The 18,970-nt window shown below is 41.4% G+C and overlaps 1 protein-coding gene and 1 non-coding gene across 22 annotated transcripts in view; both read right to left on the bottom strand.

Annotated features, from left to right (window-relative positions):
* Window positions 1-18,970, bottom strand: part of UBAP2L (ubiquitin associated protein 2 like) — a 40,384-nt gene that overhangs the window by 10,796 nt on the left and 10,618 nt on the right. For 14 of the 21 annotated variants that reach the window (XM_060030603.1, XM_060030535.1, XM_060030597.1 and 11 more), the window contains exons 8-19: window positions 16,009-16,061; window positions 13,956-14,041; window positions 11,225-11,396; window positions 7,001-7,199; window positions 6,115-6,392; window positions 5,785-5,957; window positions 4,576-4,765; window positions 3,794-3,848; window positions 3,214-3,388; window positions 2,330-2,402; window positions 1,066-1,261; window positions 887-975 (exon numbers count right to left, since the gene is read on the bottom strand). In XM_060030603.1, the coding sequence (XP_059886586.1) occupies window positions 887-975; window positions 1,066-1,261; window positions 2,330-2,402; window positions 3,214-3,388; window positions 3,794-3,848; window positions 4,576-4,765; window positions 5,785-5,957; window positions 6,115-6,392; window positions 7,001-7,199; window positions 11,225-11,396; window positions 13,956-14,041; window positions 16,009-16,061 (1,739 nt within the window). Of the gene's footprint in view, window positions 1-886; window positions 976-1,065; window positions 1,262-2,329; window positions 2,403-3,213; window positions 3,389-3,793; window positions 3,849-4,575; window positions 4,766-5,784; window positions 5,958-6,114; window positions 6,393-7,000; window positions 7,200-11,224; window positions 11,397-13,955; window positions 14,042-16,008; window positions 16,062-18,262; window positions 18,323-18,970 lie in introns of all 21 variants that reach the window. The other 7 variants (XM_060030509.1, XM_060030568.1, XM_060030529.1 and 4 more) reach the window with 1 other exon arrangement.
* On the bottom strand, window positions 4,150-4,286 carry LOC132416535 (small nucleolar RNA SNORA58). Its single transcript, XR_009517635.1, has one exon. It is a non-coding gene; the product is annotated as a small nucleolar RNA SNORA58 (small nucleolar RNA).

Genomic DNA, 18,970 nt, shown 5'->3' with positions numbered 1-18,970 from the left:
GTACTAAGGTAGTGTGTTAGCTATTAAAAAAGTGCTAATGGATGTTTCATATGTATGATATTCTTCTAGACTCTCCGAAGGCAAAAACAAGTTTTTGGTTTTTTTAAAATTTTTATTGGAGTATAGTTGATTTACGATGTTGTGTTAGTTTCAGGTGTACAGCAAAGTGGATCAGTTATACATATATATCCACTCTTTTTAGATTCTTTTCCCATATAGGCCATTACAGAGTATTGAGTAGAGTTCCCTGTGCTACATGGTAGGTCCTTATTAGTTATCTGTTTTATATACAGTAGTGTGTATATGTCAATCCCAATCTTCCAATTTATCCCTCCCCCCCACCCCCGCTCTAATCCCCTGGTAAACATAAGTTTGAAAAACAGACGTTTAAAAAAATTTTTTTTATTAAATATCCTTCATCTTAATAGGCACTGAATACACGAAGCTGATACAAGACACAGCAGAGCAAAAGGCTACTACTGTCAGTCACCTATTCTCAGATAGCCCCAGACTAAGTCAGGGAACTCTACTCTGACTATGTCAGAGCCAGCATAGACCCCCAGAAATTAGGAATCTATCCAACTAGAGAAAATAATTCCCTAAGAAATAGAAAGGGATTCCAGTTAGACACTCTGGCCTTTGGCTTCTGAGGCCCAGAAATTGTGTTTCACCCGAGAAAATACACAGTAGAGGACCTGGTCTAGGTTTAGTCCTTCCTCTCTAAAAAATTATTTTTTCCCAAAACTACAAAGATTAAAAACTTGTTTGCTTACATGTGACAACCACTCACTTATTATTTAATTATATTCTTCCATCTGAAGCCATAGCCATAAAGAATAGCCATACCACCTTCCTCTTTTGGAGAAGATCCTTCAGTCTCACTTACCGGGTAGGCATGTAACAGCCCTGGAGCCATAATATATGGATTAGGCAACAACGGCGGGACCCCAGGAGGGAGGTTGGGAGGAGCTTTTCCTGAAAGAGAAATTATATTTTTATCTTGTCACACTATTACTTTGCTCATTCATACCAAAGGAATGCAATTCATCTTCTATGCAGGGCTACCTGAAGTTGTAGCAACTGAGCTTCGAGTGGAGGCTGTGACGGTAGAGTTGCTGCCTAGGCTGAGGCCCAAGCTACTGCCACTATTGAGACTGGAAGAGACACTGACCACTGGGGGAGGTGCAGAGACTGTGCTGGATGTGGTGGAGAAAGTGCTGGAGGAAGAATGAAGATTCGCCTCACTCTCCACGCTTGTGTGCTTCAAAAAGGCGGTGCAGTGGAAGAGAGGAGGAGGAAACAGTGATTAGTATAACAGGTCAGGAAAGACAATCCCTTCTGTTGATTATATCACACCAACTTCTCAATTAAAAAGGCTGAGGCAGGGTATTAGGGTGCTCTCTGCCAAAGTAATTAGAAGAAGTTACTAAATACTGCCTGGCTACACATTCCCCAACATTCATCTGGTAAGGATGGTAACAACAGACCCACTGCACATTATCACCCTGTTCAGAAAGGCAACAGAGCGAGTGGGGACAAACTCCCTAGAAACGAACACTGACTAGCCAATGAGGAGACAAAAGATAGTTTAGGTCTGAAAAATATATCACAGTCTTCTCTCCCACATTCTTCTTCACTAGGCCAGCACAACAGACAAGTTCACAAGCTAGAAAGAAGTACAAGTTCTAATGAATTTAAACCTGAAATAGTACACTTGAGGAAAGAGAGATTCCTGAGAAAGCCTTAACCCTTATTACCTTGCCCCAGGCTTTTGACAAACCATACACCTTTGCCCAAAACAGTTCCTCCTGAAGTTAGTTTTCTTCCTTACCATCTCAGCTTAATTCCACAAATTGTTATAAAATCACAACAGTAAAATTAATTCTTTGGCCAAAAGCTCTCATCTGGCCTCTACTTTCATAGGATGCCCAGACTCAAACTGATTATTTTCAGGACTCATGTTTGCCATACCCCAGACCAATGAATGAAAATGGCTGTACCAGTTAGAAAGGGATGTTCTTACAGAATTTATCATAGCATACAAAGTCCCACCCAATTAAGTGTTAAAAAAAAAAAAAAGTCATATATTCAAAAAAGTCACTTCCAGGGCTTTGAGAATTGGCCCACAGCTCTGCAATATTTCTGGATTCTTCTGCCTCTCTCGGCTTCAAACATCCTTTTTACTCCTTTCCTGCAACTTCAGATGAATTATCACTTTGCCACCTCATGAAGAAATTTTCAAGACTCCCTTCTTGGGAGACTCTTACAGTTGGATAGTTGTTTAAGTGTAAACAAGACCATACTTCCTCTTTTACAGCATCACACTTACCAAAAGAGTGGATGTCGAAGTGCGCCCAGAAGATGTTGATGACGAAAGGGTATTCTGCTGAGTAGATAACGTGCTGTAAGGTAAAAGAGGTTGCCATTAGCCATAGGGCTATGGTTACCTGACCTGGAGCTTCAGTCAAGAACACAGGCCAGGGCTTCCCTGGTGGCGCAGTGGTTTAGAGTCCGCCTGCCAATGCAGGGGACGCGGGTTCGTGCCCCGGTCCGGGAGGATCCCACATGCTGCGGAGCAGCTGGGTCCGTGAACCATGGCCACTGAGCCTGTGCTCCGCAACAGGAGAGGCCACAGCAGTGAGAGGCCCACGTACCGCAAAAAAAAAAAGAACACAGGCCAGACACAGAGAACTGACTTGTGGTTGCCGGCAGGCGGGGTGGGGAGGGATAGAGTGGGAGTTTTGGGTTAGCAGATGCAAACTAGTATATATAGAATGGATGAACAAGGTCCTACCGTATAGCACATAGAAATATATTCAATATCCTGTGAGATAAACCATAATGGAAAAAAATATAAAAAAGAAAATATGTATAACTGAATCACTTTGTTGTACAGCAGAAATTAACACAACATTGTAAATCAACTATACATCAATTGAAAAAAAAAGAACATAGGCAAAGAAGGCATAATATGGGACCAAGGAGATCCTGAGATCATATGGTAAACACAATGGCCAGCCAAGAGTAGTGAGCAGTTAAAGCAAGAATGGGTGTTGAAAAAGGGAAAAAGCCTCCTCTGTCTTTACTTCCCATAGCTTTTAGGTTACCCACTTAGCTAATGTGGTCTCTGCTAGGCAGAGAGGACAAGATAGAACCAGAGAGCTCTGTTATTACTACTCACCAACCCAAACCTCCATCCTCACCCCAAATCACCTGCTGTGTTGTGTGGTGGTACTATTTGGAATCTCCTCATTGTGGCTCAAGCCACCCAAGGAAGATGAGTGCTGATTGGTTGTTGTCAGTAAGGAAGCTGCAGATACCGTTTCACTGAGAGGGGGGATGCTAGAAGTGGAAGGTGAGTCAGATTTCACTGCAGAGCCTGTAGCACCTGGAAATAAAGAAAGGAATTCACCTCATCAGAGGAAGTTATTAAGAGGTGATGACAGCCCTAGGCTGTCCCAAAGACAAGAGTGTGAGTTATTTAGTAATGGACCACTAACATTTATTTAGGTACAATCTTTTCCTTTTTTTTTAATTCCAAGCATTTCACAGCACTGATCTCATTTGTCCAATAAAGAGAACCCAGAGGATTATCACTGTTACAAGACAGAGAACCTGAAACTTACGATAGTTTGAGATTAAACAGCAAGGTAGAAAAAACCAAGCTGAGACTATACCAGAAGTTTTGATCATTGAGGCAGGGCTCTTTTCACAACAATCTACGAAATGCAAAAATATTTAAAGGGGAGTAAAAACACTACAACTGAGAGGAAAAAGCCTGGAGAACACTCACCTTCAACAGATTGCGTGGTCTGTAACTGCGTGGCCTGCACAGAACTGAAGCCATTCTGGTAAAAAAAAAAAGAGGAATAAGAAACAGACAAACTCAAGTGAATAGGTCAAGTTAGCACATTGACTCAGCTTAACTTCTCTCAACCAATTTCTTTCAGAGAAATTCTACAATGAAAGGATTAACATAATGTATACTACCCAAACAAAGTAAAAACAACAAAAATTTAAAAACAACAATAGTAAGATATACCAACCCTGTGTGACCCAGGGCAACAGAAGGCAATGCCCAAACTGCTGAAGAGATCCCAAACCCCAAACAGACATAGGAAAGGTCCAAATCCAGTGATTCCTGGGGGAGGATGTGGGAGTATGACAGTTCAGCCAAACCACCTATTCTGCTGGCTGCATCTGACAGTCACTCCACATTGCCTCTAGCATATGCTGTCCCCCTCACCAAGCCAAGACATAGCAAGGTGAGGTCTACTGATATGCACCCACAGAAGGCTGGCAATCAGATCTTCCAAGAAGAGAAAACAGGTAATTGAGACTGATTCTACTAAAGAGAATGAATCTTTAGTGCAAAGAGAATGATCTTCTGGCTCTGAGTCTCCAAGGTTAGTGAAGAGAACTTTTATTTCACCAACCACAAAAATGTGGTTCAGCTTCTCAATCAGCACTTCAGAGGTGTCTTAGCACCATTTGTCAAGAAGTAAAACACTAATATTTCAGAGATTTTGCCCACTATTCTCCTAACCAATGCCCAGGGGCTCATGAAGCCAATACCTTTGCCTGAGTCAAGTCCTTTTGGGGTGATGAAGAGATGGAGCTGGGGTACCGCCGAGTCTGTGTGGATCTCTGTTCATATAGAGGGCCCTGAGCATTATTTTGGGAGGTATAGGTTGTCGACTGAATTGGGCCACTCTGATAACCGGACTCCTGACTCTGGTTAGATGAAATTGTGGATGAAGATTCACTGTGGGGAATGGAGAAGGAAAATCTGAGAGAGACGAATAGAGCAGATCCACTGATACTAAAACAGTGGAGATCCACTACTTGTGTAAGTTGATTACAATCAAAAAGAAAAATTCCAGCAACAAATAAAAGAAACTGCCGCAATTTTCTCCTGAGAACAGTAGGAATTTCCACATCCTATAGAGCCAGGGATCTAAGCTAAGAATCCAGTTTAAAAACATTTTCAACTCTTAAAGGAAGAGAAAAATTTCTTGTTCCCTTACATGCTGCTGTTATTAGAAAAAGAGGCTAAAAGTCAGTAGAAAGGATATACTACTCTTGGTCCCTTTGATACCATCATAACATGAACCCTAAACATGGGAAAAATCACCTTTTGCTCATGTTCATTTTAAGGAATTCTGAGCTCCTGGCCCTCTCAAAAACCCTATGAAGTAAAATTCTCTTGAAAGGAACTTTTAAAATATTCATATGCATTAACAGCAATTATGATTCAACAGAGCTAGGCTGGGGCAAGACATCTCTATTTTTAAATTCTAAGGATTGAAAAAAATTCCTCCAGGGTTTGCTACTGCTTAAGATGGCCTTCCCTGATAGCTATCAGAAGAGGCAGGGAAGGTTCTACTGGAAAGGTTTCTTTTACTTGTGTAATGTATTAATGTCACCTCCTTCCTAGGAGTTCAAAGCTACACCCTTCGTAGGCTTAAGTCCACACCAAGGGGCTAAAAGTGTCAAACACATTTTTAGCTGTGGTAGAGGCCAAGGTACTGTTAAAGGTGGGGTACATGTCTCTAGGAACTGTGCCTGGACATTCTAGAAGTGCCCAAGGGATATATTTCTGTTTAGAGTTAGGAAAAACCTAGTAACAATATTTTAAAATGCTCAACAAAATGCTAAAATTGGCTACTTTTCTCTCACTCAATCAGAGGCTTGGCCTGTCCAGAGTTCTAGGAATCAGCAGGAGATTTAGAAAAACTGGTAAATGTCTGATAAAAGAAGTCTTATGACGGCTGTTTCCTCTACCTGGCCGTGCTGGTATAGAGGCTACTTGGAGCCTGGCTTGAAGAGGCGCTCGTGGTGGGGGTGGACTCATAATCAGAAAGGACAGGCTCTGACCCAAACTGCAACGCCCCAAACTGCAGATTTAGCCCTGAGATATCTGCCGAGCCAGGCATCTCCACAGCCAGAGCAGGAATCTGTAAAGAAGATAAAGTAATGGTTTACTATAAGCTTACTGTAAGACTAATAAAAAACTTCTGCTTTAAACCTCCAAATTACACCCTTACAATCTCAATTCTCAAATCCCACACCCCTTTGCCCTAAAATAATATCTATCTAAAAGTTCAAATATACCTTAGAAGTCAAGGAGGCTTTTTTCTTCTGCTGTTTCAGTTTTTGCTGAGCCGGCTGAGGGCTGGACGATTGGTTGTCTGAAGACCCAGGAGACATTTGTGGAGCCGAGGTGGATTTGCTTGGCAGAGGAGAAGACGGGGGTGGAGGTGCAGCAGTGGAGGTAGCCACTGCAGGTGGCTTCTCCTGAAGGAACACCTCCATCATGGTTGAAGATGGGGTGAAAGCCTGGCGCTTTGTAAAGGGGCTGTGCACTGTTGAATCATTTGGGTTCTTCAAATCTGCACGAGGAAATCCAATAAGCATGAGGCCAGAGGTGTTCGTGAACCTCAAGAAAATGCTATTATCCTGCTCTAGAGCCATGAACTAGGCCCCCAGGAATCAGAAACTCATATAAACCGGTCCTCTTTTAAGATTTAATCTCATTTCTATAGGTGGCAATCATTGGATTTTATTTGTTAAGCAGAACCTAATGAAATCAAAACTATTATCCTGCCTATGTAAGAAAGGAATTCAGGAATTGTCCATGTTTAAAGTGTAAGGTCCTAAAATGGAAAAGCCCAAAGGCAGTATGATGTTTTCAAATACTATAGATAAACCTAGGGAAAACCCAAAACATCCTCAGGTCAACAGAAGACTGCAAATGTGTACAGGGCTAAATTTGATGAAAGAGATATAGAGATATACAGCTGCAACTTATGTATTTAATTATTACTCCCCAGCTTTCTGAACTGAGCCTATCTCACCAGGGGAAATCACTGTGGGAAAAGAGCCAGTTGGCTGCCCTTCTCCTCACTTCAGAACACATTCTCTACCCCTACTCCTGCTAGCCTCCTGGCAGTAATGCTCCAATGCTTAAAGAATTCAAATCACTTTCCATATTTCTCACCATACTGCACCAGCGATGGGGATTGTGTGGTGGAGCCCATGTCCCAAGAGGAGGTGGTGGTGGTTCCAGATTGAGAATGCTGAGCTGCCAACTGAGCCAGGGCCTGAGCAGTCTTGAATTGCTCCAAGAACTGGGACCCTGTGGTGCTGCTGCCTTTAGCTTCACCGACATCACCAAATCCTTTCCCTAACATGCTCACCTGTAGATCAACACAGAGATTAGAGGAATCCACATCCAAGCAACTTTGTTCAACTACTCAAAAAACAAACAAACAAACAAAAACAAAACACTTATCCCTGTTAAGAGCCAGTACAGATAAGACAAGTAAAGAATGTCCAGGGGTTTCCCTGGTGGTGCAGTGGTTAAGAATCCGCCTGCCAATGCAGGGGACACAGATTCAAGCTGTGGTCGAGGAAGATCCCACATGCCGCGGAGCAACTAAGCCTGTGCGCACAACTACTGAGCCTGAGCTCTAGACCCTGTGAGCCACAACTACCGAGCCCGCGTGCCACAACTACTGAAGCCCACGCGCCTAGAGCCCGTGCTCTGCAACAAGAGAAGCCACCACAGTGAGAAGCCCGTGCACCACAACAAAGAGTAGCCCCCACTCGCCGAACCTGGAGAAAGCCTATGCACAGCAATGAAGACCCAACACAGCCAAAACTAAAAACTAAATAAATTTTTTTTTAAAAATGTCACAAAATAGAATAGTCCATTACAGCATAAGCTCTGGACTCAGACTGTCTACATTCAAATCCTGGTTAAATAATTGTGGAAAAATTACTTGTAATTGGTCTGTACCTCATTTTCCTCATCTGAAAATAGGAATAAAAGTAGTACCTCATAAAGGTGTAGGAAGATTAAACAAGATTAAAGCATTTAATATGTGCATGGAACATAACAAGCAGTCAAAAAAATAAGAGCCAGGGCTTCCCTGGTGGTGCAGTGGTTGAGAGTCCGCCTGCCGATGCAGGGGACACGGGTTTGTGCCCCGGTCTGGGAAGATCCCACATGCCGCAGAGCGGCTGGGCCTGTGAGCCATGGCCGCTGAGCCTGCAGGTCCGGAGCCTGTGCTCTGCAACGGGAGAGGCCACAACAATGAGAGGCCCGTGTACCACAAAAAAAAAAAAAAAAAAAATAAGAGCCATTAAAATTTATACCATTACCATCACTTTCCCCTCCTTCCTTCTCAGGGACTCCTTTAATGACTGGAGGGGTTTTCTCCCCTTTGAATTTTTAAATCAACTAATACTTGATTATTAAGCTAACATGAAGGTGATATAAAATTTCACTTCAGGGGCTTCCCTGGTGGCACAGTGGTTGAGAGTCTGCCTGCCAATGCAGGGGACACGGGTTCGTGCCCCGGTCCAGGAAGATGCCACATGCCACAGAGCGGCTGGGCCCGTGAGCCATGGCCACTGAGCCTGAGCGTCTGGAGCCTTTGCTCCGCAACAGGAGAGGCCACAACAGTGAGAGGCCCGTGTACCGCAAAAAAAAAAAAAAATTCACTTCAGCCATTAAAGTCTTTGCCCCTTCCACTGAACAGCTCAAAAGGAACAAAAACAACTAACTGAGCTTCATCTCAATGTTTCTAATAACCAGCATAGAGACAAAGAAGCAAAGTCAAGGAGCTATCTCAACTTCTGCATTAAATGATCAAGTAATGAGTCAATCTGATTTTATTGTTTTCTGTGTATATCCAAGTTCTACAGGGTAATCGTGATGACAAAACAAAATTTACTCTTAATGCTTTTGGGGGATTTTCTCTATTCCCTACTACCAAGTAAAACTACCAGCCTAGACCAGAAGATTAACCATGTGGCCTTGACTATTCTAAAGAACCTCCAAGGAGATTTAGTCTAGTCTCTCTTAGGTTCTTACTTAAGCACATCATGATCTTCAATTAAGCGGTGCTTATACAAAACCCATCTGTCCAACCCAACGTAAGACTTTTTTTTCCACTTCAGTCTGTATCCCAAGACTATACAAACAAGTACAAAAACACTGGAAATCTAGTTGAAAGTACAGGATTGCGGCAGAGAGATGATCCCGCACAGCATGATTACCAAATATTCTGCAAGCGTGAAACACTGAAGGTATAGAAAATTACCTAACATTCATATATTATAATGGGGAAGGGCTCCTATATTACTTACATCTATTAAATTTTAAGGGAAATTAATCCTCTAACCTCTGTCCTCAATGGAAAAAACTACATTAAATAGCATACTGATTAACGCAGGTAATGAGAAAAAATAGCACTCATGTTTAGTTTCACATATCACATGACACACATTAAACAGAATGTTAAAGTGGAAGTATACTGAAAACTTATTTTTGATATGAGAATTTGGATTTAGGTGTAAATCTTCAACTCCAGACATTAAAGGCAATTAAAAGTGACACAGAGCACTTAACCCATTTTCCAGTCATATATCTTAGGTGTTGGTAGTTATTTTCTGATCTTCATTACATCTTCCTACGACCTCTGTCCCATTTTGTTTCTTCCTTCTTTTCCTTTTTAGTCCCAACACTCCTCTCCCTTCTCTGCCACCTTTTCTCTCCTGTGACCACTCATACATGGCAGAATATCAACCACCAAATTATTAACACAAAAAACTATTTTAAGACAACAGTTAAAAACTAACAGAGTGGGACTTCCCTGGTGGCACAGTGGTCAAGAATCCGCATACCAATGCAGGAGACACCGGTTCGATCCCTGGTCCAGGAAGATCCCATGTGCCGTGGAGCAACTAAGCCCGTGAGCCACGACTACTGAGCCCTTGTGCCACAACTCCTGAAGCCCGCGCGCCTAGAGCCCGTGCTCCACAACAAGAGAAACCACTGCAATGAGAAGCATGAGCACCACAACAAAGAGTATCGCCTGCTCGCCGCAACGAGAGATAGCTTGTGTGCAGCGATGAAGACCCAACACAGCCAAAAATAAATAAATTATTTTTTTAAAAACCTAACAGCTCTGGATTAGAGGCTGACTTAGCAGTTTTACAGCTGAATTACTCTAACCTTACTACTAGAAAAATAAAAGTATATGCATACACGTAGTTTCTTACCTCTTACAACTATAGTAACCCTCCAGCAAAAAATAAACAGGAAAGTAAAATAAACAGGAAAGAAGAGAGAAAAAGCAGTACCTTTAGGATTTACTGACCATCTTTGTTTAGTTATTTAGCCTTTGCTATAATTGATGACCTTGAATTTTAAAAAATATTCTGAATCAACAAGTCATTTGCCATAAGTGCTCTAGGTTAATAACCAATACCACTACTTCCACATTTGTGGAGACTTTACCCATTATCTTATTTATCTTCCTGAAGCCCTGTAAGATAGGCACAGCAAGCACTCTTATCCCTACTTACAGAGAAAGGGAGAAATAGCTAATAAGCGGGCAGATTCAGGAAGACCCCAAGTTTTGAGAAGCCTAGCTCAGAAATGTCTGGTTTAAATGAATACATATGACAATTCTGCTCTATCAAGAAAAAGGGAACGGCTGGACTTCCCTGGTGGTCCAGGGGTTAAGACTCCGTGCTCCCAATGCAGGGGGCACGGGTTCAATCCTTGGTTGGGGAACTAAGATCCCACATGCCACACAGTGCAGCCAAAAAACAAAAAACAAACGACAGGGAACTGCTACAACCTTCCAACCAAGTTTAATTAGTATTACTAATACTAATTAGCATTAAAATTGGTTGTCATTGATTTTCACTCAAGAATAACAGTGAACAATGTTTGCACAATAAGTATTCAGTAAATGACGTTAACTCATTCTTTTTTTAAAGCCTACACGTTAAAAAAAAATACATTTAATTAATTAATTAATTGATTGATTGATTTTGGCTACGCTGGGTCTTAGTTGTGGCATGTGGGCTTCTTAGTTGTGGCACGCATGTGGGATCTAGTTCTCCGACCAGGGATCGAACTCGGGCCCCGTATATTGGGAGCGTGGAGTCTAATCCACTGGACCACAAGGGAAGTCTCCTAACTCATTTTTATAAGATGACTCAGTCTGTCCAAAGCTAAGTCCTCTCCTAGAGCTATATCCCCTACTACCCAACTCGACATCTCTACACCCAAGTCAGCCTAGGAAGACAAAAGAAGACGCTTTACCTTGCCCCAAACCTCTGGGTATCACTGAAAGGAATTACTGTATGTATGTGCTGGGGTTGCAGAAAAGTTTGGTTAGGATACACCATGTTTCCTACTTACCATACTGTGATGAGAAAACGTGTTCCCTGAAGCAGGCTGTGATATGGCACTCTGCTTCGAGTTACTGAACACCAGAGGCTGGGCAAGAGAAGGAGCCTGAGATGGATCCAGATTAGATGAATCATTCTCCATTGAAGATGGTGTCTTCCCCAACAGAACAGCAAGGTCAATTCTGGTGGAGAGATGGGAGCTTGATGAATAATGACTGAACATTCCAGCATTCCCCAACACCCGACTCAGATTATGGTTAGATCAAAATGAAGTCACTCCCCAGAAACACAAAGCCGTGAAATGCTTAATTCATCAAAATAACAGATCTGTAAGAGCCACAACAGTATCTACCTATGCTCCAATGAGGCTGCCAACCTTAATAATGTTATATATTTTAAGTTTCGTGAAATTAACTTAGTGAAATATCAAATGTTACTTTTAATACAGCAGCTCAATAATTGGGCCAAAATTTACAAATTTTTACCCATGATTTTAATACTGAATACCTGTCATTACCAATATCTAATATATAAAACCACATACTAGAATGCTGGCATCCTCAAGCAGCTTTGGAACAAGAAGGGTTTGGGGAATTTTTCCCCAAATTTTTAAAATATTTCAAGTTACTTGTGATATAATGAAAATATATACTAGGGGCTTTTCAAATTTCCTTAGTAGGAGTGTCTTTTGTTTTTCATAATTGGTCTCTTTCAACTACAGTTTATGCTAATAAAGTAACTCAGGGTGGGACCCCTCACAGAGTTTCAAGAAGGCGGCGGGTCACCAGAAACACCAAGAAAGTGATTAGAGAGTTGGAACTTTCAGCCCCACCACACTCCACCCACTTCTAGAGAAGGAAGAGGAGCTAGAGACTGAATTCAATCACCAATGACTTTATCAATCATGCCTATGTAATGAAACTCTCATTAAAAACTCTTGAACAATGAGGTTCAGTGAGCTTCTGGGATGGTGAACACATCGATGTGCCAGGAGGGCAGTACACCCAGAGAGGGCTTAGAAGCTCTGTGCTCCACCAACCCCCATACCATGCCCTATGCATCTCTTCCATCTGGCTCTTCCTGAGTACTGGTTATAATAAACCAGGGACAGCAAGTAAAACTCTTTCCGGAGTTATATGAGTCATTCTAGCAAATTATTAAACCTGAGCAGGGGGCTGTGAGAACTCCCAAATTTGTAGTCGGCTGGGCAGAAATGTGCAGGTGGCCCATTTGCAGCTGACCTCTGAAGTAAATAAAGGCAGTCTTGTGGTACTGAGCCGTCAACTTGGGTCTGCGCTAACTCTGGAGAGTTAGTGTCAGAACACCCAGCTGGTGTCAGAGAATTGAAGAATTGGTGTGGAAAAAAATCACAGATATTTGGTATCATAGAAAAAAAAAAAAAAGTATGGAGGTTCTTTAAAAAACTAAAAACAGAACTACCATATGACCCAGCAATCCCACTACTGGGCATATACCCTGAGAAAACCGTAATTCAAAGAGACATGTACCACAATGTTCACTGCAGCACTATTTATAATAGCCAGGACACGGAGGCAACCTAAATGTCCATCAACAGATGAATGGACAAAGAAGATGTGGCACATATACACAATGGAATATTACTCAGCCATAAAAAGAAACGAAATTGAGTTATTTGTAGTGAGGTGGATGGAGCTAGAGTCTGTCATACAAAGTGAAGTCAGAAAGAGAAAAACAAATACCATATGCTAACTCATATTTATGGGATCTAAAAAAAATGGTACTGATGAACCTAGTAGCAGGGCAGGAATAAAGATACAGACATAGAGAAGGGACTTGAGGACATGGGGGAGAGGAAGGGGGAAGCTGGGGCAAAGTGAGAGTAGCATCAACATATATACACTACCAAATGTAAAATAGCTAGCTCTTGGGAAGCAGCAGCATAGCACAGGGAGATCAGCTTGGTGCTTTGCAATGACCTGGAGGGGTGGGATAGGAAGGCTCAAGAGAGAGGGGATATATGTATGAATATGGCTGATTCACTTTGTTGTACAACAAAAACTAACAGCATTGTGAAGCAATTATACTCCAATAAAGATGTATGAAAACAAAAAACACATTACCTCTGGTAATGACATCCTGAACATCCTATTCCTATCGCACTTCTCTTTAGGACATTCTGAATCAACAGCTATCATACCCAGGTCTAGAAATAATCCAAGAGTCTTTCAGGGGATAAAAATATTCCCTGACAAGTGTTATCTTCCTCTACTGACCCCAATACCTATGTTCAAGTTCTAAAAATTTCATAAGCCAGATCCTAGGGAAAAAAATTATCACCGTGCTCAGTGGGCTAAGCAAAGACCATAATTATTAAGCAAGAGAAGAAACTATTGAACAGTTCTGCAAATTCAGAAATAAATGAAAACTTTCCACTTTCAGCTTCTCTTTACCTGACTTACTACAAGTTCTAAGTTCTAAGTTTTAATCAATACCTATGATGCTGACAAGGCTGACCTATGTATTAAAGGGCTGTTCGGGGGAGAGTTAGCTTTAAAATTGTAATATATGGATTTCCATTCAGTAGATTACTAATATCAACTCTTACAAATCTACCAATCAACTTAATAGGACCCTAATATGATTTGGTTATCATTATTACCGACACCATGGGAGTCTGTAGAGGTCCAGTGCCATTCTTCCTTACAACTAACTTAGCAGATACCCTTGGGAAAAGATACAGAATTATACCACACACTTGCCTCTGACCAGCAGTGATTGTCACATTCTCCGCAGGCAGAGGCACTGACGACACATTAGAGGCAGTGAAGATCTTGGTCTCAGAAAGCTGGAAAACAGAGGAATTAGTCACTCCTAGTGTTAGGTAGGTTTCAGTCAGAAACCTGGCACAGGTTAAGGGGAATTCAACATCAAGAAAAAGGGGAAAACTCTTTGAAGAGAGAACTATCTACTCTAAGGAATCCTGAATGGACTGACTTTCAAGCCCCTTCTATCTGTGCACAATGGTTTTATCAAAAGAGAGGGTAGAATCAAGAAACCTAATAAAATCGAGTGGAGTCACATAATATGGGCACTGAACTTACAGGAAGGTGAATATGGTAGACAGAAAAACAGAGAAAGCCCCTTTATGTTTTCCCGCTACAGCTCCCAACTCCGACCTCAATCCAAACCATACTTTATCTTCCACTACTCCTCTCAAAGAAAGGAAGATCACAGCCAAGATGAAGACAGATATAAGTTAATTCTTGGCTTTTGAGCAGTAAGGGCCCAAGTGCTGATGAGTCGATATATGGAGGAATAATTTTAACATGCACTTTTTGGGGACTTCCCTGGTGGCGCAGTGGATAAGACTCCGTGCTCCTAATGCAGGGGGCCTGGGTTTGATCACTGGTCAGGGAACTACATCCGACATGCATGCCACAACTAAGAGTTTGCATGCTACAACTAAGGAGCCGGCGAGCCGCAACTAAAGGAACCCTGGAACCACGACTAAGGAGCCCGCCTGCCACAACTAAGACCTGGTGCAACCAAATAAATAAACACATATATATTTTTAAAAGGCATTTTTTGCCTTAAAACTGACTTTGTTACACCTAGTCTCTCCACTATAAAACACTAAAATTAGGTAAACAATTGTAAGGAATAAATCTTCCTACTATTCAAAAGTTGGTTTTTTTGGGGGGGGGAGGACATGCTGCCCGGCCTTCTGGGATCTTAGTTCCCTGACCAGGAATTGAACACTGGCCCTAGGCAGTGAAAGCGAGGAGTCCTTAACCACTGGACCACCAGGGAATTCCCCAAAAGCTGATTTTTTTAAAAAAACTTTTTGATTAAAATCTCCCCTCTAAAAACAGTGAATCCACTCCCCCAAATATATCATTCTCTGAAAGGTGGTTAAGCTGACAAGCCAAATCTTAGAAAGTATTCACAAAGCAGTCTAGCTCTGCTACAACAGAAAACAATCACCCTCTAATGCTGATACATCCAGAATTTTAAAATTCAGGCCTGAAAACCAAAACAGTTTGACACATCATTTCCTCTTATCATATTCTGTCTTGACTGAATAAATACAAGTACAGGAAGGTTCATCCATGATCACGGGAAACTGTAATTCATAGCAAAAGCTTGACTGTGACCAGGGATCAGGAAAATTCTTTTACTCAGGTACTACTCCAGAGAATTCATATAGCTTGTTTATATGCCACCCATCTATGAGGTTTCCTAGTTTAGTCAATCTGGAAGATAGCCAAACCTACATGTTCATCTCAATTACAATCACCACGATGCACTCTTAGTACAAAAACAAAAGGGGTCCCAGAGTCAACCAGACTGTAAACTTAAGAACTTGGTACTGTAACTCTCATCTGTACCCACCTCTAAGCCAATTACAGGACCATACACCAATGCCTGAATGTGAACCAAATAACTGATTTGCTCCAAGGAGAGTCATGTGCCACCAGAAGCTATTACTCAACGCACTACCTGCCTAACTCCATTTCTAGTGCCCTACCCAACCACCATCTCTTCCTGGGATAAATCCGACAATCAGATATTGGACTTACACAAGTGCACTTGCCCTTTCCATAGTCTGGTTCCACAGAGTCCTGTTCATGCCCAGTCTCCTTCATATAACATATGTGAAATGTTCTGGCTCAGAACACTATTTTGGATGTAAAAGTTTTGGGTCAGAATCTTAAGGGTGAATTTTGAGGGGTAGAAACATACCCATTTTCTATCCCTAAACACCACTTAGGGATAGAACGTACTAATGAGGAATGACCTGGGAATACCTACATCTTCATTCCAATCTTCAGTTCCCCACTCCTCTGTTGCAGTCCTCCATGCACCTGGGAATAAAGGAAAAAACAATGAAGTAATTTTAAGTACCAGTACAAAGCACAGGCAGAAAATACGGACGTTTTAAACTTTTGGCAGCCAAAAGTGTAACTAGAATTTAGTAATCAGAAGGGATTCTTGGGCTTCAGAGGGAGGAAAAGACTTTTTAGAAAGGGATACCTCAGAACAACCAGGGTTTTAATAAGATTATGATTTCACAGCTACTTTCAGTTCTTGTTACACAGCTGTAATAGGAAAGAGAGCAAGACAGTAAGAAAGAGAGAGAAAATGCAAGAGACAGCAAGACTCCAATGGACCCAATGCTCCAAGCAATCTCTTAAGGGCCTTCAAGTCCTCTGACTTAGTAGTCCGTTCAGTGAAATGGCAGCAGACAATTTAAACTGAAACATGCAAGCTATACTTATTTGGTATAAGACAATACTGCAGGCAGTCTGAAGAAAGATGGCAGCAGGGGCAGAGGAACACAAATGGTTGCCACATTATAGTCAAAGGGCAGTGAAGAAGGAAAGGCCTGAAATCCAAACTGAGAGCACTGACACCTACCTGCTATGGGAACTGAATTTAAAAATGCATACTCAGGGCTTTCCTGGTGGCACAGTGGTTAAGAATCCGCCTGCCAATGCAGGGGACGTGGGTTCAATCCCTGATCCGGGAAGACCCCACATGCCATGGAGCAACTAAGCTTGTGCGACACAACTACTGAGCCTGCGCTCTAGAGCCCATGTGCCACAACTACTGAAGCCCACGTGCCTAAAGCCCATGCTCCACAACAAGAGAAGCCACCACAATGAGAAGCCTGTGCGCCGCAACGAGGAGTGGCCCCGCTCTCTGCAACCAGAGAAAAGCCCACGTGCAGCAACGAAGACCCAACGCAGCCAAAAATAAAATTAAATTTAAAAATGCATACTCAGCAGAAGTCAAGTTTATAGATCGTTTTGATTTAACTATAAGAAACCCCAATGGATCTGTTCTTTTCAGAAGACACGAGATGAGATTGAAAAATAAAATATGTGTAATAGTTACCGTACTGGTCCTAACTATACAAAACACAAAATCTGACCTGTAAAAGTCATGGCACAGACAATGGAGGGACACAGTTTCTGTAGGAGAGGTCTGTAAATAATCAAACCACCTTGCATATTCCCCTTGTTTTGCTTTACGTATACGCATATCCTCAGAAAAGGAACCTGGCATTTTTTAAGGAATATAGGTGAGTTTCTATGAGACCTAAAATTCTTCCCTTCAACCAAAGAACCACACTAAGAAACAGGAACCTCTGTGTAGCAAGGACCAGAAAACGCCTTATTTTCTTCTCTAGAATAACAGTATATATTTAATAATTCTTAAAACATTCTCTCCAAATGGGGAAACTTCTTACAAGAATGAAAGAATGAAGGCATGGCATTCAGATTTCACTGTCACTGAAGAGAAATATTCTAACACCTACAAAACCCGTCTGAAATTCTCTTAAACATTTAATAATGAAAAATCCTATTTCCTAGAGAAAAATACATTCAGTGCAATGCCTTTCCCAGGACAATATTAAAACTATGCCAGGGAAATTCCAAACCACTTAATAATGACAATGTTCTCCAAATCAAACTAAAGTCCAATCTCAGTTTAGACAAGTTACAAACCACACTCTTCTCTCCCTCTCTAGTGATGGCATTTTTCCTCCCCATTGACAACCATCCCACCCTGGCTAAACTGGAATCCAAAATCTGGGTTAACACATACACACAATCCTAGAATTGGAAGTGATCTAAGAAGTCATTTACTACTGAGAGGCTATCTCTCAATGCAAGAAATTTTTTTTCCCCTGTACTCTAGCGACTGCATCTGGAATGGAAAGGAAGACTGTAGACAGCTACTTGACACCTTCCTATATAGGACATATGGTCTTGGCTAAGGAAAAGGACTACATTGAGGAAGCGTTAAGGCACAGAAAGAGTGCAAATGCTCTGAACAAAAGATTAGGGCTTCCATTCCATCAGCAAAAAGCACAGACAATGTAAATGTTAAATATTCATTAAACTAATTTTTTTAAGGAGGAAAAACAGGCACAGAATATGAGAGAAAAAAGCAGAAAAATAAAAAGCAGGAAAACAGAAAAATGACATATCCACAGATATTTCAGTTCATAAAAATCTATTAAATATCCGGGGCAGTTAGGCGCCTGGATGTATCATACCAGGAGCAGTCTCAAATTTTCGGGGATAATTTGACCCCTCAACCCCAATGAAATCAAGTCCTGAAACAAAAAAGAAAAGAAAAGAAAAAACAACCAGTGAAATTTTGCTTGTGAATGAGAATGTTTGCCCCCAACACACAATTCCCACTGTACCTGTGGATATTTTAAGGGTAGATTTGAGTCTCTTTTTAAATTAAAAAGGGAATTTGTAATTTGCTATCATGAAAACACAAAAAGAGATCATGCATGAAGCTTAAGTTCAAATCATGAAACTTTGAAGGGAATGCATGAAACTATACTCAACACTTTCACACTAACAAGCAATTCACATAATTTTTCATTCAGCCACAAATCAAAAATTTCTGAGTCTAGCCTCCCAAATCTGCTATTCTCTACTCGATATAAATAAACACACACCTCTTTCTTCCCTCTCTCTTTTCCCAACCAGATCCTTGTTGAAAATAGCTAAGGCTTTCAATCTAGGACTGGGACTCCATGCCTAATTTTGTATCCACAACTAAAAACAAATCCCTCGACTTCTATTATCTTTTCTGCCAATGGTAAAAAGCCAAATACCCAAGAACGAACTACAGCTCAGAAACATATCTGTTATTCGGACTGTTACCAATGCTCTACAAAGCCATCAAGAGATGAATGAAGAGCAGTTCTAATGCCTCCAAAGTATAAGTTAAAACAGAAAAGGATATT

This window comes from Delphinus delphis, chromosome 1 (genome assembly GCF_949987515.2).
Source record: "Delphinus delphis chromosome 1, mDelDel1.2, whole genome shotgun sequence".
Classification (NCBI taxonomy): Eukaryota; Metazoa; Chordata; class Mammalia; order Artiodactyla; family Delphinidae; genus Delphinus; species Delphinus delphis.
This window is presented reverse-complemented; position numbering and strand designations above follow the sequence as displayed.